Source organism: Pararge aegeria, chromosome 20, assembly GCF_905163445.1.
Source record: "Pararge aegeria chromosome 20, ilParAegt1.1, whole genome shotgun sequence".
NCBI classification, from domain to species: Eukaryota; Metazoa; Arthropoda; class Insecta; order Lepidoptera; family Nymphalidae; genus Pararge; species Pararge aegeria.
The window spans coordinates 8,395,789-8,421,871 of NC_053199.1; the positions used below are offsets into that span (position 1 = coordinate 8,395,789).

The following is a 26,083-nucleotide window of genomic DNA, read 5'->3' on the forward strand; positions in this document are numbered from 1 at the left end:
TACCTGTCGCTATGCCGAGATCTTTTCTTCTTTGGCCACAAATGGAAGGCGCCGTATATCACGGGGTTGACGAGACTGTTTGACATGCCGAAGAAAAATATCCCCGACAGTAGATCTTCGCTTTGCTGCAAAATTAATAGCAAACAATTAATATTAACATTTATAATAATCATCATCATATAATATTAGGATTAGATATTTAGGGTAGCGTAATTTCACGATTCTGTGACGCTTGTATCCAGCGGCTCTCTAAGACTTATTTGATATATTTTATTTCCCGTCGGCTAAGTAGCGGGGAGTATACCAACGATACGTTTTCCTTAACGGGGTTTGGGGCGTCTATCGAATTTTTGTTGCCAATTTTGTTTGCAGCTTAATCAATTATAATATAAATATGTGCGTTAAATATTATTTATTTCCCATTGCATCATTATTTAAGTTTAGAGCATAAGTTTAATCTTGGTTTTTTTTCGGCTCCCTGCTTTCTGAGGTCAAGGCCGTGGGTTGATTCCCACAACTGGAACATGTTTGTGTGATGAACATGAATGTTTTTTAGTGTATGGGTGTTTATCTGTATATAATAAGTATTTATATTCATATAAATATTCATCAGCTATCCTAGTACCCATAACAGAAGCTAAGCTGACTTTTGGACTAGATGATGATGTGTGTAATGTCGTTAGTTTATTTATATAAGCTACGGTTAATTTGGGGCTAGATGGCGTTGTGTGCCTTATCGTAGTTTCAAAAAATAATAATAATAGCCTCGTTGGTATATTGACAAACATGTTTTTCTGTAAAACACGAGGTCCTAACTTCGATTCCTAGGTTGGTCCAAACATTTACAGTCGCTTATACTGACTAGTATTTGTCAGTACCAGCTCTGAGTTCGGAAATAAACAAAGTCCTCCCTATCCCTATATAGTAATCCATATGCCTATATTCCTAAATATTATAGTTTATTATTTTACACCTGTATAAAAGCAACATGATGGATCTAAGCTATTAATTGGTCTCTCCCTCTAAAATAAGATTATTATGGACAAACCCTCCCGTTGGGAGAGGCTTTTAGTCCAGCAGTGGACTGCACCAGTGGGTCATTAGTAGGCTAATAACGATCACTGTTAAGGTAAATATAGGTGCCATTATAGGTGGTATCTTTATTACTTATACAAATAATATTCTTGATTTTTTATTAGAGTTGCCCGATTCTAGGCTCTTTAACATCATTACGATACCTGGGAGTCAGCAACTGATGGATGCTGTAACGCGTTGGGGCGTAGAATGAAAGTCTGTAGGGGACTTTTCTAACGACTAACAGAAGTTGTAATCGTATTAAAACGGGAGCAACAACATAGCTAAAAAGTTTTTTTTCATTCGGTAGTGCGCTTATCTCAAACTAGATTCGGTTTGAAAAATCTTTTAGCGTTCAAAAGCACATTCTTTGGGAAGGTTACAAGTTATTAAAATTCATGATACGACCCTTTAATTTATCCCTTTAATAAATCGTGGTTACTATACGATTGATGAATTTCTTAACGACAAGGCTGCCTGCAAGCAGGCTCCGCTCTCATCTCTCAAAAGATTGTAAACTGTAAAATGGTGTTGATACTGTAAAATAACAATCTACTGAGTTTCTTCTCGGTAGAATCTGCCTTCCAAACCGGTGGTAGAGTCACGACAAACAGACTGACTTGACGTTTCAAAAGTGCTTATAAACTAGGCCTACTTAGAATAAATGAATTTTGAATTTCTTAGGAGTCCAGCTAATGAAATAAAAGCGCGGGCGGTCGATGCGACGCCGTGGTTTGTGGTATTGAATAAACCTATTAGAATTCGTATGCAAACAAAGACACGAGGATCCACTAGTTAACCAAACAAGACCATAAAAGGTAAATTTAAATAATTACTTACATCTTTGTCTGGATTCAGAAACGTGAACATTATCATCATGACATAGTACGGAGTCCACCAGATCATGAAAGCCGCAACAATCACCACCGACATCCTTAAAGATTTCATTTTCGCCCTATCTATTAGTCTCCTCCTATTAACGTCGGGTGTCAAATATTTTTCTTGCCGCGTCACTTCCGGCTGGAATACCTTTTCGCTTTCTGAGAACAAAATTGAACGTTTGGCGTAATATAAACTAAGGTAAACCACACCCTTTCGTAGTACAGTACCGAAATGAGAGTTTAATGTTTGTTTAGCTTCACATTTTCCGTAATGGAACGGAACGAGAAAAAAACTTTCATTGCTAAAACTCCTTTTAAACTCCATGCTATTTGTCGTATTTATGATGGTTTTAACGTTCCTGTATTACTTGTAATATTAATATACAACGTGTAACGGAATTAAGAAATACTGTTGAAGGGTGCATAAGTATATTTCATAAGCAATACGCTACGCGACGCGTACCTAATAAAGTGACAGGAGTAACTCTTTATTTTACTTTTGCATGTGGCGTTAGGACTGTATCTAATTTATTTTATTTTAAAAAGTAAAAACTACGGCAATAGTTTACTCAAACACGATTAGCGTTTCTGTTTCACAGATAAGTCTCAGAAACATTAAATAATATACCTCTAAAGCCTCTGAAGTATTATTTCGATTTTCATGAATACGTTGTATAATAACTTATAACCCTAAAAACCAACCCTATTTTCGTATAACAAAATCTATACTTATAATAAAACTATATCTGGAAGATTTCTGTACATTTAAAATATTTTGAAAATTTTAATCGGGGGATGCTTTATAATTGATACTGAGTCCGAAATAGATTTTTATTTAATTTTTGTCTGTCTGTCTTTCCGCATTTGTCTTTCAAAATCTGCGTAAGTTTTAGATTGACCTGATTTTTTGGATAAGCATAGTAATAGATTTGAAAAGTGAATTCCTATCATGATATTAATCCTTATCCAAATAAATAGTTTTATAATTATTATAGGTTATTTACCTGCAAATTCCTCTTTAAATTATTCAAATTCGACCTATTGATTAGAATTTACGACGGTTGTTTAGAAATGTTTAAAGCAAGAAAAATGCCGAGGGCCGTCCGGCCGCGTATTATATAGTTTGGAAAAAAACTGGACCAGTAGGTGGTGCTGCAATTAGGTTCTTGATTTTTTTAAGATATTAAAACCGATAATAACCGATTTGATGCAGACGAAGTTGCGCGGGTCAGCTAGTTTGTAAATAACGGTCTTGTTTTTTTGTAATTTTCCCAATGAATGAAATATATGTATGAAGAATTGAATAGACATAAAAACTATTCTACATAATTCTTATATAAAATTTTAAAAATTTTAGTCAGTTTCGAAAACGGAAGACATAAATATACTTCTTTTAATAGCTTTATTTATTTTGAGTAGGTACCAGCTAGTTTTTGAAAAAAGGCGAGCATTTTATAGCGTAAATGGAATGGTTTACCCTTTACATTTAAGAACGAATGTGTTGTTAAAGCAATGTCAAGAGTGTTGTAGGAAAACACTGAAATAAAAATATTTAACTCTTACCTACTATAGTTTGTCTTGTTTAATTTAATGTTAAGATATTTAAAATATTGGCTACAGAATAAATAATATATTGAGCTTTTTCTGATACGTAGTCGACCTGTTATGTAATTTATATATATGATGAAACATACGACCTTCATTAATTTGGTATCTTTATCTCTTTACCTCCTTGAGAGTTGAGCGTGCTTTGGAAGGAGTGTTCAATGTTTCGAAATAACTTGTCAAAGTACCAATTACTTTGAGTCCAAAATTGCGTGTATAAATGTCCTGGGAAGTCATACTTGTGGTAATGAATTATTAACAATATTTAGGAATCATAGTGTGTTGAGAGAGAGATGATTTTCAAAAATGTGCTATTTAAACTGATAAAAATTTTCACAAGCATACAATATTAGAATATTCTTATTCATTTCACTATAGTAGAATCTTTTTTCATTTTATCTAAAGAAAATCTTTTAGCAAAAATAGAGTTGGTACTCGTAATTGTAGAATCATTTGTTATCGCACGGTATAAAAGGAAACCTTTACCACTTAACGGTTTTATATTATGTGAAAGTATATTTCTCTAAAAATATTTGAACATAACTCCGTTTTCTTAGTAAACACTAATTGTACTACTTATTTTCAATATTAATACAAGCGATCAAAATAAATTTGATTGCGATAATTGAATTTAAAGTTCAAAGCATACATAGCTGATTACACAGAAAATAAGTAGCTCCATACAAACTTAAGTTTCCGGCGCTATAATATGGACAGAACTTTATAAGGATATAAACATAATACAATCCACACTTAAGTTAAAAGTTTGAAAGTGTGCCTGTTGGTTTACTTGTTCCCTATTTGGGATGGCAATATTTAGACAAATTTTGATATACCGTTTGCAAATTATATAAGTAATGATCGTAGATAGGCAATGATAATTATAGTATTATCCTTTTCATCCTGGAAAAACAAAGGAAACGTACGTGATTGAAAAAAATGTATTATATTTTCGATTGTTTATTAAAAGGCATCTGATACTGTTTATTGGCGGAAAATAAAGGATTATTACGGGAGAGAAACCCTAATATCTGAAAAAAAATATTATAAAATTGATTTGCTGATGCCTACGCACTAGAATTTACCTTCTAAACTTCAAGTTTACAAGCCTAATACTTAGTTCTAATATTTGGTGATATGTTGTCATCATTATTATCATCAACTTGTAATAGATTTTATTATTTACTTACTTGCGATAGTTCTCACTGTTGATACATAAGTAGACACTAGAATGATGAGAGGTAGGATGAACATAAATACAAGTGAGAGCGTCGTGTACGCTTGCTCTTGCCATCTTTCTGTATAAAAACCGTGAGTTACACACTGGTAAAAATCTTCGATAAATGGCCCTTTCGCTACTCGAAAAACGATGGTCTGAAACAAAGGATGTTAAAATAAGGCGTTGGCAAGTAACTAAAATAACTTAGGCACTATTGGGAAGATAAAATCGACAATGAGAAGGGATTAGGCCAGAGCCCACCAAGCTGGCTTTGTGCGGATTTGTGGATTTTACATCCCTTTGAAAAGATTATGGAGATCTCAGACGAAGAGATTACACAAAAAAACACCTGGCTAAGTTTGTTGTGGGCTTCTTCTTAGATCAGGGTGCGTTAGGAACCCTTCGAGGCTTTAGTTTTAAGTTTACGAATAATCACACGTACACGTAATGTACGCATAAGTAGTGCCATTTATGGGCCTACCTGAATAAATATATTTTTGACTTTGACTTTAGATATCTTCGAGATGATTATAGCAGGATTGCTCCGCCATTTTAAGAAGTGATATAGCTTAAAACGAACACGGGATTAAACTTAGTTCCCACGATAGTGATGCCGACGATTTCTAGGCTATTACCACTTTTATGAGGAATTTGCAGAAAAAATGCACAAGATGCATTAAAAGGATACAAAGTTGGCAAGCCGTCGAAATAAGGAAATAACGTGGTAGTTTAAGTTCACGATTTTGTTACTCATAAATCAGATTTTATATTGGACTTCGAGTGCATGTTAGATGATGCATAAGGTACCTAGAATTATATAGTCATGGCAATAAAGAAAACTTCTTGGTATAACCAAGATGAGGAATGGTTACGGCCAAAGATGTTTTGCGGTTGAAAATTCTATCTCAAGTTTATTCAAAGTAGACTCTAGGGCTTCTGCACCAAATAATGTTGGTCAACTATTATAGATCTCATACTAAGGTAGCTTATTTAACTTAATGATTTGTGCTCTAGAGGAGGAGTAATCAAAGTTAAAATAACAAGTTATTTTGTGACGATAGACAAGCATCGTTTGTTAAATAAGGTTATATAGGTTTTTTTATGAAAAACATCTCTTAGTGACACAAAAAAGGTTTTTACGTTATAAAGTCATGTTTGATACGTACCTTTTATATTTAGTTTGTTTTAAGCATTTTAGTTATACTATCACGTACTTAGAAATATTATTAATAATTTAAACGAAAAAAGTACAAAAACAAAATTATTTAAATTGTTTATTAGTTTATTAGTATGTTAATCGCGCCAAAACTCCAGAACCAGTTTGTACGCAATTGGATATATGTACGTCCTTATAGCGAACAATCTATCAACCCTCAGTTGACGCGTACGAAACTGCGGTTAGAAACTAGTAAACTTTATCTTGCTAAACAAGTTTACACATTAAGGTATTTAGTTCAGTGTAAAAATCGTAAACAGTTATTATAATAAGAACACCTGTGTTCATATCAAAACACTTGTTCTCACAGATTCGACGCAAAAATGAAATCATTATAAACAAAAAAGTTTCCTTTTTGTTTATCCATATTTTATTTGTGAACAAAATGTATAATAATTAAAATAATTTAGTAAACTTTTTGTTTCGTTTCGGCTGTTAAAATTTTCCGTTACATTGCCAGTATGCAATGAAATAATTATTACCTATCAGACTGTGAGAAAATAATAAAAGAAGTAGGTATTTGTAAGTTCTCTACCTCCTAAAGATAGGCTAATAAAAGATAAAGACTAACCTGAGGTATGCTAAGAACGCAGCTTAGAATCCAAGCAATGATCACCAGTCTTACACTCCTTGAAGCAGTGGCCATACTCTTCATAGGATACTTAACGGCCAGCCATCGGTCTACACCAATCAGCACCAGTATAAATGTACTCAAGTACAAAGCAAACATTTGCAGAAATTTGAATAGCTTGCACGCTATGTTTCCCGCGTACCACTGCACAGTGAAAGACCAAGCCGCTTCTCCCGCTATACAAAACACTGTCACCAGTAAATCTGCTATACTTAGCTGGAATATCAGACTATAAATTGCTGTCCACGATGGCCTTGCTCTCCTGCGACCTCTTTTGCCTCTCTGAACGCTAATCATAGTTGCAAAGTTTCCTAAGAATGATAAAATGGCCATTACTGAAAGAACGCTCGCTCTGATTATAGTGCTTCTGGTTAAAACAGGCGCATGCTCCAAGCACGTGACCCGAGTACCGTTATAAACGTAGACGCTGTTTGTCAAATCATTTCCTAAAGTGTCGTTTATTAGATGTGCTTCCAGGCATTTGTCAATCGGCCATCTTTTCACATCCGCTAATATATCGCTGAACTCCCTTTGAAGTAAAAACTCACTCGTGTAAAGAATGTCGTCGTCATATAATATGGTATTGTTGCCTGCACTCTCCATGTTTTGTCATGCGTAGTCAATGATTTTCTCGTTTGTAATCTGAAAATAAAAATCTATGTTAATTTTAATATAGAAAAATAATTTAATAACTACACTCAAGTAGTTATTACTTTAATTTTTATCTCTTGTCAGCTCGAAATGTGTTCAGCTAACTAGCAAATAAACCAGAAAAAATATATAGCTTTGTCATATGCAATTGAGAGTTTGAAGCAGCCTCGCAAGTTTGCCTGCCTTTCTGTATTCTATAAGAAACATTTTGGAGAGTGTTCTCGGGAACTGCTTGATCTAGTTCTGCTCTCACCTTTTTACCAAAGAACCGCGAGGCACCGAAAGGATCTGCACCCCTCCGTATATATAGACGTGTACGAAGCGTTTGGCATCCTCGCTTCTGATTCGCACCGAGTGAGGATTCTTTATGATCGAACGCCCCGCGCACGTTTAACTTCACGACCGCAGGATGTTGGTAGCACAAACTTTTCCGTTTTTCCTCATTTTATGGTAAACGCTGAGAGCATTTTAACATTTAGAGCATTAGAGGTAAAATAATTACTGTCAACTGCTAAATGTAATGAAGTGACTTACCACCTGTTCGAAATACACTACTAAAGTGGAGTGGTTTTTGATACTTCAATATGAATCGTGTACACGGTTTCTGTATGTTCTTTATTCTGTATTTTTGTACACATTTTTATAAAAGACATAAAGACAGTGGCTTACCATTGTAACTCTAGAAAAATTACACCGTGTTTATTTTAAAACAGACTTTGGAAGATTTTGAAGAGTATTTGCGTAACTATGTAATCCTTGTAAGATTGTTGAAAGCATAATATGTTAAATGATCTAACAAAACTAACTGGCTAAGTTCCATCATCGATATCCTAACTACATATACTCGAACTCTCAACATAGTATTTAAACATCGTGTTTCCAATTCACACTGAAGCTATGTGAATCCAAATCCTATTAGTACGCATGCTGACTTAAAGGGACTTTGCTGACTAATGGAAGTTTGCAGTTGATCGGCTTTCCGAACATAAAATACTCGTAAGTAGAACGTTAATATATTTATGTATTTAAACAAAATATAACGTATTTTATAGATTCCTGGCACCCCTGGCGACTTTTTGGGGTACGGCACATTCTACTTAAATAATAGATTAGGTACTTAAATACTAAAATCAAACGAAACAACAGTCATCATGCTCGCAATGTAGGTATGCGAGAAAACTTATTGTTGGTAGAGTATTTTGCAAATTAAACAGTATCAAAACACATTTCCACAGTACCACACACAGTACCATTGAATTAAGATCATACAGAATCTTAATTCAGTCATTATTATATGCAGTGTATAGTGTGGCCAAAAACAGTAAAATTCCCCGGGCACGTCTCACTTTACATCCGCGGAATGTTGCTAGCTACCTTACAAATTTTTCCCATTTACCCATTTTATGGTGAACGTTTAGAACATTAGAGGTAATATAACAACTGCTAAATGGTATGAAGTGCCAAACCGTTCGAGAAACCATTCTAAAGTGGAGTGGTTTTTGATGCTTCAATATAAGTCTCGTACACGATTTCTGTATATTCCTAATTCTGTAGTAGGTACAAGCTGTTCCGTATATGAGCTTATCACGTTATGTGGTTTATATATGAGTTTTTGTGTTTTTTGTATATATTTGTCTAAGTATAGTAACAATATTTAGTAACTTATCGAGACATAAGAACATAACTATATCAAATATTTAATAGTTTTGCTATTTTTAAATTGGATAGTTGGATTTTAATTAATACCATCATAATTAAAATAATTTTTAATTTTAGAATTTAAAACAACACAAATTGTGAAGGCTTTTCCAATGGCGCATTATCATCATCCTCAGTCTATTAACGTCATATTGCTGGGTACAGGTCTCTTCTCTCACGAAGAAGGCACGAAGATTGAAGGTAATAATATATCAAAATAAAAGTAGTGCGACATATTGAACTGCATGATATAATATTAATTCTATTTATTTATAAATATCGGGATATAGCAATTTTTTAATAAGGTATGCCCATCTTTCATTGTATTAAATTTATATTTTTATTATTAAATATATATAAAATATATTTTTTTCTTATTTTAATCTTGCGAAATAAATGATAATACAGTTTAAACCCATAGCACAACTTATTTTTCCTATTTCACCTCTTGTGTCTGTTCCGTGTCTCTTTTCTTTTATTCCGTCATTGCGTTAAGATACTTTAATCTCAGTTACGCGTTATAATTTATAGGGTATAAAATTTATAATTTATTTGGCATAAACTATGAAATTAGGTATTTTATTAATATCGACTAATACTACAAGTACAGGAAATTAGACGTTTGTTATTAAATAGTAAAAAATAAAGTCCTAATTTGGAAAACATAATCAATTTTACAGCATATCCAACGAAATGCGCGGTCATTAATCTATACGTAACAAATTTTATCATTTATTAAATTAACCTATGAATTTGTACGGAATCGTCGGCGGGCGATTCCAACTCGCATTTGTCTGGTTTGTTATTTATTATCTATATATCACTAGATTTGTTAAAAGCCAAGATAACTTCGTTATATTTAATAGAATTGGCAACGTTCAAAATATGTATTGTAGATAGTGTAACGCAGATAAAATAGTTATACCTACATCGTGCCCTTGATCTTGTTTATTAATTAAAATATTTCTTCAAAAAAAATATTTGAGAAATAGTCTGACTCTGACTTGTTAATTACTTTGTCAGAGGTATTAATTTGCCAGAGGCATAATTATAATTATTTCGCAGTATGGCTAGTACAGGCAAGAGACAAAAGTTATATTCCCTTATAACTAATAAGGGAAATAATTAACGCGTTCATCTGCGATAGCACGGGAACATGGTATAGGAGAAGTTTATGCCCGTATATTACACATATATTATTTGGAAATTATTTCCACTTGTGCGCCAGTAGGTACTGCGAGTTGATAAAGCTATGGGAGAAGATAATTTTTTATCCTTTCCCAAAGGAGATAATAGTCTCCTACCCATACTAGCCGCAGCCGTACTTTGCAGCCGTGTCCCTTGCATGCTTTGCGAAGCTTTGCAAGTTTTAGTCTGGGTTTTCCTTAAACACCTGCTTGATCCGTCAGTACTTACTATAAAAAAAAATTTTAGTAGCACAGTTTAGAAGATAGTGATAAAATTCAATTACGAGACATATAAGAGTTTTAGGAAGCCGTGTGCCTAATATTGCATCACGTTATGACCTAAGCTAACGGTAGTGAAACCGCTAGGAAAAGTGAATATTTGATATATGTGACACAGCCCAACCAAAGGTTCCAGCTCACATCATGCTACGTGCCCTATCAAATATAATGCACTAATTTTCTGCCGGTGCCCAAGTTCAGGTGACGCGTGTAAACGTCATAATTAGTGATCTAACCTAATCAGCACATTTACGATTAGTCCAGGCCAAAATCTTCAGATAGCAGATTTCATTCTATCCTTATCTACATGGAAGCATAGTGTTCAATGTTGCACAGTGATTATGCCAGTATGTGCATCAAACCGTAGAAATCAACGAAGTGTCCCGAATAAAGTCGTCCTTAAGCGTTCAGCCAGAACGGCGGCATCGAGAGTTATGGTCTTAAATAAAAATATTGCTTAATTATGGTAGTGACAACCAACCCAGATTGGGTAATATATCTACTACTCCTACTACGGGGAACTACTATGGAAACGGTGATAGCTGAGTGGGTAGGACTTCGGCTTCACTTTCGGGGAGCCGAGTTCGAATCCCAGCACGCACCTCTTGCTTAAAATGCACATAACTTTTTTAAGTTATGTGCATTTTAAGCAATTAAAATATCACTTGCTTTAACGGAAAACATAGTGAGCATGCCTGAGAGTCCTCCATAATGTTCTCAAAGGTGTGAGGAGTCCACCAATCCATACTGGGTCAGCGTGGTGGACTCGGGCACTAACCCCTTCTCCTTGTAGGAGGAGACCGATCCTCTACTATATTATCCCAGACCCATCCTCTCGATATTTACTGCAAGAAGGAAAACGATAGCTCCTAATTGATACTTTCATCTAAGGATTTTGGATTAGGTTGATTATTAATTCAGGGCGTCAGTAAACTTAGTTAATAACTGTTGGCGCTACGGTTAGGAAAAGTGTTATCGAAACAAACATGTTACACGAAATATTGAATATTGATAGAAAAGTTGTCGGGTAACTGTAAATCATCATGTTGATCTTGTGTGCAATATAAGACACGTCAAGTTTGTTTACAAAACAAGCAACCGCCGATGTTTAGATTACCGCTTTAGTTAAGCGGCGGAAGGGAGAATGTTTTTATGTATGGCTGTTGTGGACTAGCTCAAGATATTAATAATTATAGACCGATCCAAATATGTGAGGTTTTGTGTTCGTCTTTATTTAATTTACTTATTTTAACATAAACATTGGATAGAAGCAGGCGTTACTTTGCGGAAATCCATGATATATTATGAAAATTAAGCTTAATTTGCTGTACTCCGCAAAAAGCAGGAGAATCTGTATGGTGTAATTTATAAATTCTTCAATACTCCACTCCAAACAGATCTTCGGCAATGTACCCCTGTACGCACGTTTTACCCCGAAACCGGAGCATCCTCGGGAATTTGACTTTACAATGAATAATTGTTTGTTGTGTTGTGAATAATTACATTTAACATAAACACATTTTATTTTATAAAAAATAAAGTACGTACTACAAACAGTCTCGTTTCATCACCTTAATCGAATGCCTAATTATTTTGGCGATGTCTATAGAAAAAAAGTTTGGTGATAACTATTGGTGAACGGTTGATGTATGCCTAGGAAACTCCTTGGATAAGTTGTTACTTAGTTAGGCATTCTCTTGTTCGTCGTTAGTAAAAACCGGCAATAGTGTATTATCTGGCACCGCTTTGTACCACGAGCTTATTCGAGTCAAGAAGAATTTTTTGACGACCTTGGCGCAACGGTGAGCGCTGTGGTTTTAAGTTGGAGATCCCGAGTCCACTTCCTGGCAGGGACAATTTGGGATTTTATAATTTCTGAATTTTCTCTGTCTCATCTGGCGAGAGTATTCGGCCTTGGCAAGTAACCACCCTATGGACAAATACGTGTTTAATATAACCTAACCTATTAGGTTAGCCCACTACAATCTTAGACTGCATCATTACTTACCACCAGGTGAGATTGTAATCAAGGTTAGCCTTTGAAATGACAGCCACTTGACAATTGTAGTGCCATAAAAAAAATAACAACTAGGTCATCGTTGTACAGTCACTATAATAACAAAATAATATGTTGTTTCAAAAGTGCCCACGTCTAATTGAAGTAATTGATTTTAAAATCCTAATCTACTAAGACAATACTATCTCCAATCTCCCACATCATGAATACAAAAGAGGTATATCTACACAAAATCTAAAGCTTAATCCGTAGGTGTTTTACTAGGAAACGCGTCTTGATATAAAAAGCCGAGTTTTATATAATATAATGAAAAGTTGGATAAAATAAAATGTATTTTTCTTTTTGCAAGCTCACCGCAAGATGTAATACTTTGAAGTTTCAAATTTCAGGATTTATTATTTTCTGGATATATTTCAGCAGATATGCAATATTTTTTTTATTCATGTTTATCTAGAGGTTTTCCGCAACTTCGTTCACATATTACAATTTCTGTTAAATTAAACATAACCCTATTGTTAATTGTACTGTTCGTCTGCTCAAGTTGATTACTGTTCCGCCACATACTATATGAATTTAAATAAATAAGTATATTATTTCGTCATTAAGTACCTGATTTAATTCAATTTATTCACACAAATTTCAAAATGAAACAACGGAAAATCAAAACATATTAAGTATTACTGATTCTGAGTTAGACAGTAAATGACAGAAAATACTAGGAATAGCGATTCCTCAAGATCAAAAATATCGCCCCGACATTGCATTCCTATTTCAAAAATACCAGCAAGTAAATTTTACTCGCTATTTTATAAGCTAGACGCACTAGTATAGAAAGTATTCTTAATTTATTCAACATTTAATTCTCTACAAACATGTTACAAAATAAGAAAACAAATAGTTTTGGAAATAAATATAAATTGGGTAGAATATCAGTAATAAAAATTTAAAAGACTTACAAGGTGATCATTGTATTGCACGGATTTTATTTGGCAGAATATCCTGTTTTACAATCACAAAAATTAATAGATAAGCGACGGCCAGACTTTCGTTATTTAATAAAAGCTGAGAGATCTTCTGTGCGTGTTCCCTATACAGGTAAGAACAACCAGCGACTATAGAGTGTGGGTTGTGGTTATTTGGGCATGTAACAGGTAAAGGTGTATAAAATAGTACCTAAAATTTGTCAAAGTATAGAGCTCAATTTTTTTATATTTTATTAGGGAGAACTCTAGTAATCTCGTCATCCATTACCGGACACTTATGACAGTTGCTACTCCCTGCCAGACACGATTAAACTTTAAAAAAATATTTTAATCTTGTTTCGTATAAAAGCTAAATTGTATATAATATACTTGGGGACCTATAAAAAAATGTTAACTGAATAGCCGGACAGTTTTATTGTTTCTAACACCGTGTCAGACATATTGAAAGTCAGCTGTAGATGCGAGCGCCCACAAAGCAGCACACTTACCCAACTCAACTGAGCACAACCCAAACTCTTTAGTCCCTGGTCGTTCTTACCTGTATAGAAGACATGCACAGAGAACTTTCAGCTTTTATTAAATAACGAATATAACTATAACTCTCAGCATAAAGTGTCAAATTAAGTGTAACCTCTGAAGTAGCTAAATCAGAATTTACTTTTTGGTCGTGTTAATATTCAGTTGAAGTTTTGTTTAACATTCTTCTTTATATTTTTTTTGTGAAACAACCCTCGAGAGAGTTTATGATAGTGATAAAAATTTACTTATAGAAAATACACTCGGACGCTGTGGGCAACCTCTAGCAGTAAATTAATACTGGTCGTATTCACCGGTGGCTTTTCCGGTCGTAAAGGAAAAAGTAAACATTTTAATGACGCTATTAAGATTTGTAGCTTGTTTTAAGGGTACAAATATTATGTTAATAAAAGACAAAAACATTCTGAATACTTATTAATCGTAAGAATACAGTTTGTGGAACTTAAGCACTAAAATATAGTACTATGACAACATTTATATTAATTTATAACTTGCCTTATATTACAGATTTTATAAGTCTTCTGTCCACATTATAAAATTTGCATAGTAGACCTTAAATACTTAATATTTCCCTCAGAAAAACAATTCGCAGTTAATGAAATCAAAAAGACTGAATTTTTAAAGGGCAAATTTAATGTACGTTAAAGATAATTATGTGAAAGGAGACTCTGCGGTCTAGCGGCGGAGGTTTTAATATTTTCTGTCTCACTCCCACCGAAAAGCTTTTATAAATAGAGAGAAAATTATTGACGCGTATAGTAGGATGGCTCTGATGATAACAATGGGACTAGTACGGATGAAATAGTTATATACCTTTATTGGAGCCGATTCTATTGTAGGTATTTATAATATACTTCGAAAATGTTGTCGATGAAAGTAGGTACGTATAAATTTTATAAGTAAAGTTTATAAGTACGGACGGTTAGCCCTTGCCTGATTGAAGATTATTCCCTAATATTGGTAGTAGAAATTATTATTATTATTACCTCTACAGAGGATTCACTTTTTAAATTTGATAGCTACTTCTAAAGCATAGTAATAAGTTTTAATTTACTTGAAGCTGTGATACACATTTGCATTTTTTATTTAGTGGGTGGCATGTTCAACTAAAATTTAAAACCCACCACTCAGCGTTGGAGTAGTTTGGTGGGTCTATACTCTAAACCCCTCTCTTATGAGAGGAAGCCTGTGACCAGCAATGGGACATTAATAGGATCTGTTGTACAGTTTACCATGATCAGCCTTCTCTTTTATAGGAGAAGGATATAGAGCTCAGACTAACATCAAAGTCAGGTTCAACTGCTCTGTTTTGATCATTATCATCATCATATCAACCCATTACTGGCCCACTAGAGGGCCACTTAAAAAAAACTATTATCTAATTTTCAGCTAGAAATTTCCTATAATATAAATTAAAAAATTTTTATTCTCTTATTTTTTTTTTATAATATTTATATTAAAAATAATTTCATTATAATCCGAATACAGTTCATTTTAAATAAGAAATATTATTTTAATTAATTTTAATTTAAGAAAAAAATCATTTAAAATTAATTTATATTAATTTATTAAATCTTAGATATAATATATTAATAATAAATTAAATATTTATATTTATTTATTTAACAGTAAAAACTAGACTAAACTAGTTTAGTATTCACTGTGAAACGATATTAGATTAGGAGAAGACTGATTGAATGACTTTCGGTCTCTATAACGACTGAAAATTTTGGAAGGAACATTTTAGAAGTCCAGAATTAAAGAGATAAATGTAGCCATCCGATGAAATTTTTTAATATGTAAGATGGTCCGTCGCGCGGATGCATCGAACAGCCTCATAAAATCTTTCCTAAACCTTCTCGAATAAAATCCTGAAGGCAAAACGTAGAAATAATATGTTTATGTAGATATGCATTTGTGCACGTTGTGCCAAGCTTTGTGGTAATACCACAAAGCTTGGCACAACCATATTTATCACTTATGCAACAGAAACCAATTATGAAACATACATTCATTCATTTTTTTTTGCTCAAACAAAAGATAAATAAAAATGCCAAATTTCATGAGATAAATAATATGTACAACTACCAACTAACACTTTATATATATGGTAGAACAATAAATACATGACCAATGAACCACTTCAGTTAGTAATCACTGCTCCATATCAGATCCAAGAGTCACCATAAATCTAGTTACTAAAGTAGATACAAACACAAGTACGACTGTCTCACATCCCGTCGACATGTTATCTAACCAGACCTTACAGAAAAGTCTAGATTTGTTGATATACCACCATCGCGTAATGGTCCGCTTTAATGCAACACGATTTATAATGGTTTTGTTCCGAAAGATTTATTTGAATTCTTGGCTCTGCTTCATGTGCTTAAAAATCCTAGATATTTAGTACTTTGGCACCACAAGCCACTTTTATTTTGTAAAAAAAGGAAATAAAAATGTTCTTTCACTATATATTCAAATGGGAATTTTACTGGCAGTAAGAGATATTATAATACAGGTCACTAAAGTTAGGTTTATTAAAGAAATCTATCGAAATGGGGCTTAGAAAAATATATGTAAATCCTAAGTAAGGTTAAGGTAAGTAATTTAATAATATTAAACCATCTATGTTTTCAGTTGATACTAGTAAAATAAATTATGAATATAATATTTATGAAAACTCTGTCGCTACGGAAAAAAATCTTATCTTGGAATTTCGCTAATTCTTCGAGTTCGTTCGAGAAACACTACTAAAGTGGAGTGGTTTTTTATGTTAATCGTGCACACGGTTTCTGTATGTTTCTCATTCTGTGCGTGATGATTTGATAGTTATGCTATCCTTTAAACAATTGAGCTTATATAACGAAATAAAATTTTAAGTAATAGTTCTAAATATTAGCACGTCTAAACAAATAAACAAACGTTTTAGCGCTATTAGTAATAGATATAGATACTTTAATTGATTTAACTATAAGAATCTAAATATATATTTTAATTGCTTAAATTAAAGCGCACATAACTCAATATAGTTATAGGTGCGAATGGGGTCCGGGAATCGAACTCAGTCCCCCCCAAAAAGGAACCAACTGGGCTATCACCGCTTATTATTTTTAAAGTAAAAGGTTGAAAATATGTTAAATTGCGTAATGGCAGTTAAATTGGCTCACTGGGTATAGTGGAATAAAATTCTTTCACTTTCTTATTTTAACAGCAATAAATGAATTCAAAAGAACTTTAATGGTTTAGAAGTGAAACCATCCGAGACAATTTATTAAAAGCATGCGTTAAATAAAAAAGGTTCAAATAACTGCAAATGCTCGAAAGTTTTCATTAATTTTTCCGGCCTCCTTTGTTTTACCCGATTACACCTCACCGTAAGTGCAAAAATCTACATATCATCAGCATGTCAACGCATTGCTGGCCCACTACGTGGCACTGGTTTCCTCCCACAATGAGAAGGCCGCAGTCCACCACGTTGGCCCAGTGCGGATTGGTGGACTAAATACCTAAACCAATACTTTTTGAAGGACAACCTACCCACATTACCTACATTATTAATATTAAAAATATTACACAGTTGACTTTCTGTTATTTGTCGAATACTTACGTTAACTAACGTTAATTAGAATATAATTAATTAATTAATTATTAATTCGTTCAAATTGGGCCACTAAATAAGTAAAGTAAATAATTCCATATAATTGCCGAGAATCCACTAACAATAATCATACATTTTATATCAACACGTTAATAAAAATTAAGGTGAAACTAATTAAAATTGTCTCTTTCTACAGTGCTTGTTCAAACGAATAAAATTGCCGAAGGGTCTAGCCTTCAGATCCAATCAGGTAATACTGATAATCAAAAGACTCGTGATGCAAGAGGATTAATTATTATTGTCTCTTTACAAAACGGTAATAGTAATTCATTCTTTTAAAATTCAACATTTATTTTATTTATTAAAACATACTTCAAAAAAAATAAAAGCAAAAGGCGACCTTATCACTAAAAGTGATCTCTGCCAGGTAACCTTAACGATAGTACGAATAATACATGAGAGACGGGAAATCGCAATTACAATAAACAATACATTAATGCTGTAGTAACATTTAAATAAGCACGTACAATGACTGTTGTTATAATCTGCTGTATCATAAGAGCAATTCATAGGAATTTGTGCTCTGGAATAATATTTATACCAATATTCTTTATTAAAAGTACTTTGTACTTATATGAATAAGTACTTTTGAAACACTTGAACTAAGAATAACCCGGAAAACTTGATAGTTTTATAAATCGTTTTAAAATATATTCATGATTGTTTATTACAAGAAACTTTGTAAATTCCACTAAATTCTTATAATTGATTACTATACTTGTTTAACTATCTATATATATGTAAACTAATTATTAACTATACTAATCACACTACGTCGTACCTTTAAGGGGGTTGGAAGCTTATGTACGAGTAACCACTATTAATTTCATAAAAGCATTATATAACCACATAAAGGATTATTTCCCTCTTATAATACATTATAGTTATACTATTGTATACACAAAACCTCACATTTATATGTTTGCGACTGTGAAATATCCGACTGAAAAATATTAAAACCTCGATCAAATAAGGTACAGAGTAAGAGATATGGGTGGATATCACTCTATGAAGAAAAGCTGATAGAGAAATTGGTATGACAAGAATTTTATAAAATTAATTAAATTATTCTGTTTAGGATATGACATAACCTTTGATGCCAACCATATATTTATATACCTACAGTTTTTAGCGCCAAACTTAAAATTTGTATGTGTTTGCATAGGTACTATACTATAATAAATAATAATAATAAATAAATATATTACGACAATACACACATCGCCATCTAGCCCCAAAGTAAGCGTAGCTTGTGTTATGGGTACTAAGATAACTGTTGAATATTTTTATAAATAATATACATAAATACTTAGAATATACATATAAACACCCAGACACTGGAAAATGTTCGTGTCTTGAGCATGAATGTTTTTCAGTGTCACGGCCTTGAACTCAGAAAGCAGGATCGCTGCAAACTGCGCCAATCGGCCGTCAATAACTATAACTTGTTATAATATAAAAATAAGCCTGTGACGTCACCTGCATAAAATTAATGTAGTTTTTAAGTATGAGAATTGGCCGTAAAGTATATTATATCATACTGCTGAGGAATTAACACCTACAGGCACAGCGTGGCATGTTGAAGGCGTTTGAACTCAGCCCCTTGAAAGTAAAGCCGAAGTCCTAACCTGCCAAATATAACCTGTCAAATATATCGAAAGAAGTTGTAGGTACTACTGTAAATTGTAAAAATATTTACGTTAGTGTCCTGTAGTTTATGTGGGTGAAACCGCAGGGCAAATTTAGTATAGCTGAATTATATTCTTTACATCTCAATACTAATATTATAAAAGAAAGTATGTCTGTTTGTTTTTAAGCTATGGCGTCTTATCTACTCGTCATGAAATTTACTTAAATACCTGGGGTTCATAAAAGGCGATAGAGTTCTTTGCGCTTAGAATTTTTTTTGTTTACGTACCTAGTGATTTATATAAAAGCATAATTTAATTGTTTCTAAAATTTTTATGTTTTCACGAAACCGTAAACCGATTTGTACAGCTCACTAAAGCAGACTGACGTCCAGTGTTTTATAAAATTATTCTACCTACCTAGAGGTACTTTCAAAATAAGGTTGCCACTACATATTTTTTAATAAGAAGTATTCTTTACGCCATAATAAAAATCCAACTATTGTCTCGGACAAATAAACCTTTTATAGTATTTGATACTGCTGTGTGTACGCTATGTGTCCTTTATTTGCGGATTCGTCCCCAATTAAAGGGCATAGCGTACTGCTAATATACAAACCAAGATAATATACATATAAAAGATAGCGATGCAACTACTTTCAATATATTAAAAAAAGGACTAAGGTGTGGGCTATTAATATATCTGTTCTTGCTCTGTGTGAGGGGGGAGGGGGGTTTCCTGAGTTATGTCCTGTCTCTCTAATTATATAATTTTATAAGCACGAAATTTGGTTACAACTAAACTAACAGACTACAGTTCTGCCGACTTCGACCCGTTACGATTTTATTAAAAGCACAGATACATATCATTTATTTTATATTTAACTCCAATACAAAATTATGTCTTGGTGATGAAAGTAACAGAGATAATAAAATTTATTTTTCAAAAGGAGCTTCAATCAGGGATATGTATCAAACTCTAACGTAAAGTGAAGTCAAGTCACCTGAAGTAAAAATTTAATTGAACAACAGCGTTGATAAGTTTACTATAGATTGAAATCATTGCAATGAAATTTTCAAACTCTTAGATGTGCTGTATTTAAAATAGCATATTTTAAGTTTTCTAAGTAGTCAGTTATTTTTCAATAAATGTACTGTAAAAAACTATTTCTCATACTTCTGTAGTTCGGTATTTTTATTTCAATTCGTCATCATCATATTATATCAACTCATTACCGGCCAACTACAGGACACGGGTCTCCTACCACAATGAGAAGAATTTAAGGCCATAGTCCACCACGCTGGTTCCGAGCTGATTGGTGGACTCCACATTGCGAACCTACTTCATGCCTGAGAGTTATCTATAATGACCTTTGAGAACATTATAGATAACTCTCAGGCATGCAGGTTTCTTCACGATGTTTTCTTTCACCTACTATCAATATCAATACTGCTATTACAATTAACGTATTGTATAAATAGTTAAAGATTAAGAACATTAAATCATTGTTTACAAACTTAAAAGTACGTCACAGTTCATATAAGATGACATTAATAAGCTTTCCGTACGTCAAATTCACCCTAAAGCTGAAGTGTGATATCGATTCGCTATTCGGTATAAGTGTAATAACAAAAAATGTTTATGTGCGTATATGAGTTGTGTAGTTTTTTTAAATCTTTAATAAAATCGACGAAGTTGAGAATATTCATATTTTGAGACTGCTCCGAAAGAGGTAAGCGAAGTAGAATACATAAAACTCGGTAAACATCGATATATCTTGAAAGCCGTTAAAGTATAGGTGCAATAGGATGGCAATTATATTTAGGTACAATAACATCCTCTATATAAGCCTTATATTTGTACGAGTCGATGTCAACCTTCTGCCTGTATGTTATATTTGAATTTGAAACTTTGTTATTCCAGTCTAAAATTTGAGGAAACCATTTCCTGGAATTGTACAGTTGCCCAATGTTCAGGGTAATTTGGAAAGCTCACTATTCGTAATATTATTGTTTAATCACTCAAATAAACCCGTGTTCGTCCTAACTTGTAGTTGGTAGTAATTTACTGAGAAGTTACATTAAGAAATCTCAATTTTTAATTATCTGCATCAAATTATTTATGGAATGATTATAAGTAATTTAAAATTATTGAGTTTTATTTTAATTTATTCATATATATCTTTTTATTTTTAACTTTATAGCTTGTTTCTTTAATTTTCATTAATATGACCTTTACTATATTCTTTATTGTTTATTCACAGGTTTGGCAAATAAAATATATTACCTATATTCTATAATAAATTGACTTGATTGAGTGAGAAACCTTATTATCGATGATAATAAGGTTCACAAGGTTATGATTGATAGATAATAAAGGTTTTAAACTATACTTAATTGCTTTGGATTTCAATTATTTTTATGGACCTATCAATGCTAACCTTGTTATTACTAGTTTCCATTAATGTTTTTACGCACTAGGTAAACAGGTACCTACATATATTTTTATCTAATCCTAATGTTTTTTTTTATTTACAGATGAACTGATTATTAATTGTATCATGCGTATTAGTTTTAACTAGTATACTACTAATATACTACAGCTAGGTTTACACCTGTCGAGAGTATAATATTTTTGATCAGGGTTAAGTCTATAAATAATTGATATTAAGATTTCTTTGAAACTTTACGCCAGGTATCTTATTATAATAACATGCTAACTTTACTTTTTTTCAATTGTTGGAAATTTATAGCTGATTTGTCCTTTTTGAGAATATACGCCAGCAAGTGGGCGAAATTTTGCACTTGTAGTTAGTGTTCATTAAAATATATCGCTAATTGGTCCAATGTTTGATTATGGTCTATTTTCTGAATTTGCTTTATAGGAGCTTTTCAATACGGTTCTATGAAAATATTGAGTCTTTACCTCCGAAGCCGCGTAACCGTTAAACCAAAATTGTTCATATCGAGGTATATTTTACGTATTCAAGCTTTTTTTGGATATTTTTTTATTTGTCGGTTATGTTAATTCGGCGGTAAAGGCTCGATATTGTTATGAGCTTAAATCCAATAAGTGAAATCTATTAACTTCTTAAGTTCACAGTCCAGCTTTGAATAGGTCCAAATGCTGGGATGCAGGCATATTTATTCAAATTCAAAATTACAATTATTGCAATAAGGACTAATTTATAAGACCTATTGTAACGTCAAGTCTGTCTACTTGTAGCTACTCTGTCGCCGGTTTAAAAGTCAAAATAATCTATGAAAAGGAAACTGTTACGGCACTCAGCAGATGCTACTTTAAATAACAAAACTCTTTTAGTAAAATAATGTCCTTTTGACAACATATCAACTCGAAACTAAATGATCTTAAATTAAAGCAATGTATGCTTCATGTCAGGTGTTGTTCGAAGTTTTCAGCTCCTAACAACGCTCTTAGCTCACTAGTCTGTGCACTGGCATAAAAATATTGAAAAGTTTGCTTCATCTCTCGTACCGTAAAGTTCACATTAAAATGTTTTAATTTCAGCCGAATCGGTGTTAAGTCGATACGGTGCGAAGGTCACAATACCCGCAAAAGTAATACATAATATAATCATGCTACGTCACGGCTGTTCTTATTTTTAAATCATTAGATGAGCTCCCCTTTTATGTCACCTGGTGTATAATTCTCAAGAGCTAATAGCATTTCGCTGAGTAAAATATACAGTTAAAACTTTGAGTAGTAAAATTCTTCATAGTATAAAACCGTATCTCAGAAATAAGAGGAATTCAAATATCTGATTAAGATGAAATAGAATTTTAACTTTATCGCTGCTACTTTATTAAAATGTTATTTAGTAAATTAAATTGTGGATACCAAAAGAAGGATTTATTAGTTTTATTATTCTTTTTCGTGATAGACTTAATTACGTATCACAGCGACCCCTATTTATACCAAAATGAACATAATATGCTGTTAGTCAAATATACATTAATTATTATTTCTTATATACTATTCAATGAATTCATTAAATATAAGTACAAAACTGAGACCAACTTAATTACGGAAAATCTGGATTTACTAGGCTTAAAACACAGTTGATGGTTATCTTTCCAGCTGATTTAGTAACAAAGATCCTATATTCAACAAAAGGGCGTAGTCAGTTTAGCTTTTTGAACAAACAATCTCAGAAATCAGCATAATGCTTCTAAAATTAAACGTGGCAGTAATACGAACCCTTCATTAAATAAACCCATAAACACGAAAAAGGATTCTATGTTTTCGAAAATTTCAGAACGAAAATATTTCGTATATAACCTACCTACTTAATTTATTCAAAATGGTAGATTTTGGACATACTCACAAACGTTCCCATGTACACTAAGCCAAGGAAGTATTTATTTGATTGGCTACAATTGCCACTAATAACTCGAGGCGTTGCGGAAAAAAATATTATAGGTACCTACTTTTAAACACGCGTTATACGGTGATGCGCAAATATCACCTTTAAAAACTAGTTATGATTATTCATCATTAATTAAATATCAATTGAATTATTATATATCAATAATTCAAACTATTATATATCAATTCTACAAATATTATTCTACACACTCAATAAAAAAAAATAGTTTTACCCTATTCATTTTAAGTTTTCTTGTTCAGTACACTTAAGTTTACATAAGTAAAAGCTTATTCTAAAAGTAAAAGTTTGTAAGCGTTAGTCACTGTGATTTATGTAAAAGGTTTAACATCTAGCTCGAAGTGAACGACCAGCATAATGAAAATAAACGAGCAACGCTTCTTATTGAAATAGAAACTAATTGTGTTATTCAGGCATTTTTTTCCATACTAGGCTCATACCCTTTCTTCGACACTCGAGCGATATACAGAATAGTACTAAAATGGTTTCTGAAAGCATTTGGAATAGCAACGGTTAATTAAAATAAGTCTCAGGGAGTCGCTGGATGAACGCGTTATACAATTTTTGGATAAAGAATTCTACAAAAGATTCGCTAACGCTATTCAATCCGTCCATGATGAAAAAATAATATAATATCAGTCGGATTATGTATGGTTTTTTTAATTACAACTTTTGTAAATGTCTCAGCCGTAGTACAAATGGCTTCTGCGATTAAATATATAATTCCATAATTGTGTGGTAAGAACTCAATTTGGATAAGGACCCATTCTTTATTGCTAACCTAAAAATGCGCTGTAAATTTAAGGATTACGATTAATCCGTCTTCCATCTTTCGAATAATGAAAACTGTCTTGAAAGGCCGAAGCGCTACGTTTAATAAGTTATTTCCGTCGCTTCAATATAATTTAACCCTGAATCTAAGGCTGCCTTTCCACGAGTCATTCGAGGTACTGTAAATAAATTTATATAACTAATAGAATTTTTACAAGTATTATAATAATATTTGAATAATATTTCAAAGAGGAAAGATTTTCTGTTTGTTTGAATGTTTGGTTGTAGGCACCGAAAGTAGTGGGACGATTTTATTAATTTTTTAAAAACAATAAAACTAAGTTATCAAAAAGTAAGATATAATTTACTGGAGATCCTTAAGAAAATTGCAAAAATGTAACCCAAAGTAGTTTTTAGAGCTTAACTCATTTGAAAAAGTTATTTTTATAAAATACACGCAACTTTTGTACAATAATACACTTAGCCATTTAAAAATAGCTGTAAAGCTAAATCTAAAAAATTATTGAATTGATTTTAAAGAATACTTATGTTTGTATCTTCTCTCTCAATTTAACAGTTAGATACTATTCCTTGTTAGTGATAACACATCTCTCTAAAACTTCAGTTCCTGCAGGGTGTATTAAAAACAAAAACAAACGCGTACGAAGTCGCTGGCAACAGCTAGTTAAATGCACATTTGACTTGCCACACTAATGCATTACCGGTAATTGTATCACTTTGATAATAAAGTTTTAACTTATTAGAAATGAAGTAATTTTCTTCCACCTGCAGGGCTAGCACGGGCAGGAAATAAAAAATTATATCCCCCGATCATATCTTCTAGCAAGGAATATAAATAACGTGTCCACCTGATAAAACACGGCAAGATGGAATAGAAGAAGTTTACCCCCGTTTATTATTAGACATCCCTATCCCTACTAATATTATAAATGTGAATATAAGTTTGATTGTTACGTTTTCACGCAAAAACTACTAAACCGATCATCACGAAACTTTGTACACATATTCCTGAAGGTATTAGAAGTAATATAGGATGCTTTTTATCCCGAAATTAAGCTCAGTTATTTTGGGAGACGGAACGAAAGTGATTGACGATTTTACACCATAAAGCCGTCAAATGATAACCGATTTAAATAATTACTTTTGTACGTTAGAGGATATAGTATCTGTTTAATTTTGTCCAAATTTCGTGTAGATCTGATGAATGTGACTGGAGATAGAGGACAGAACTCCTCAGCGGACGGCAGCTAACCCGTTATTTAAGGCTAAGCTATCCTAAATACATAAAGTGCTGCCACATTTATGAGGCACATGTCTTTCGAAAAACAAAAACGAACGCAGACGAAGTCGCGGGCAACAGCTAGTATATTATATATATATTATTTCCACTAGTACGCCAGTGCTCTGAAAGTTGATAAAGCTTTGGGAGAAGATATATTTTTATCCTTTCGCCGGGGATATAATTGTCTCCTGCCTATGCTAGCCTTGCAGGAGAGACTTACCAACCTTTAAAAAAATACTTTCAGTATTACGGTTGTACTTTGAAAAGTATCCAAATAGGCATTATGCCAAGTAACATAATAAGGGCTAATATTGCTCTTGGTTTACCTTCGCGCAAAGA

The 26,083-nt window shown here is 32.7% G+C and overlaps 1 protein-coding gene across 1 annotated transcript in view; it reads right to left on the minus strand.

The window, feature by feature from the left end:
• Positions 1 to 26,083, minus strand: part of LOC120632631 (gonadotropin-releasing hormone receptor) — a 40,681-nt gene that overhangs the window by 9,625 nt on the left and 4,973 nt on the right. The window contains exons 2-5 of the mRNA XM_039902576.1: positions 6,567 to 7,268; positions 4,751 to 4,934; positions 1,915 to 2,114; positions 4 to 125 (exon numbers count right to left, since the gene is read on the minus strand). Of these exons, the coding sequence (XP_039758510.1) occupies positions 4 to 125; positions 1,915 to 2,114; positions 4,751 to 4,934; positions 6,567 to 7,229 (1,169 nt within the window). The 5' untranslated portion in view covers positions 7,230 to 7,268. The remainder of the gene's footprint in view (positions 1 to 3; positions 126 to 1,914; positions 2,115 to 4,750; positions 4,935 to 6,566; positions 7,269 to 26,083) is intronic.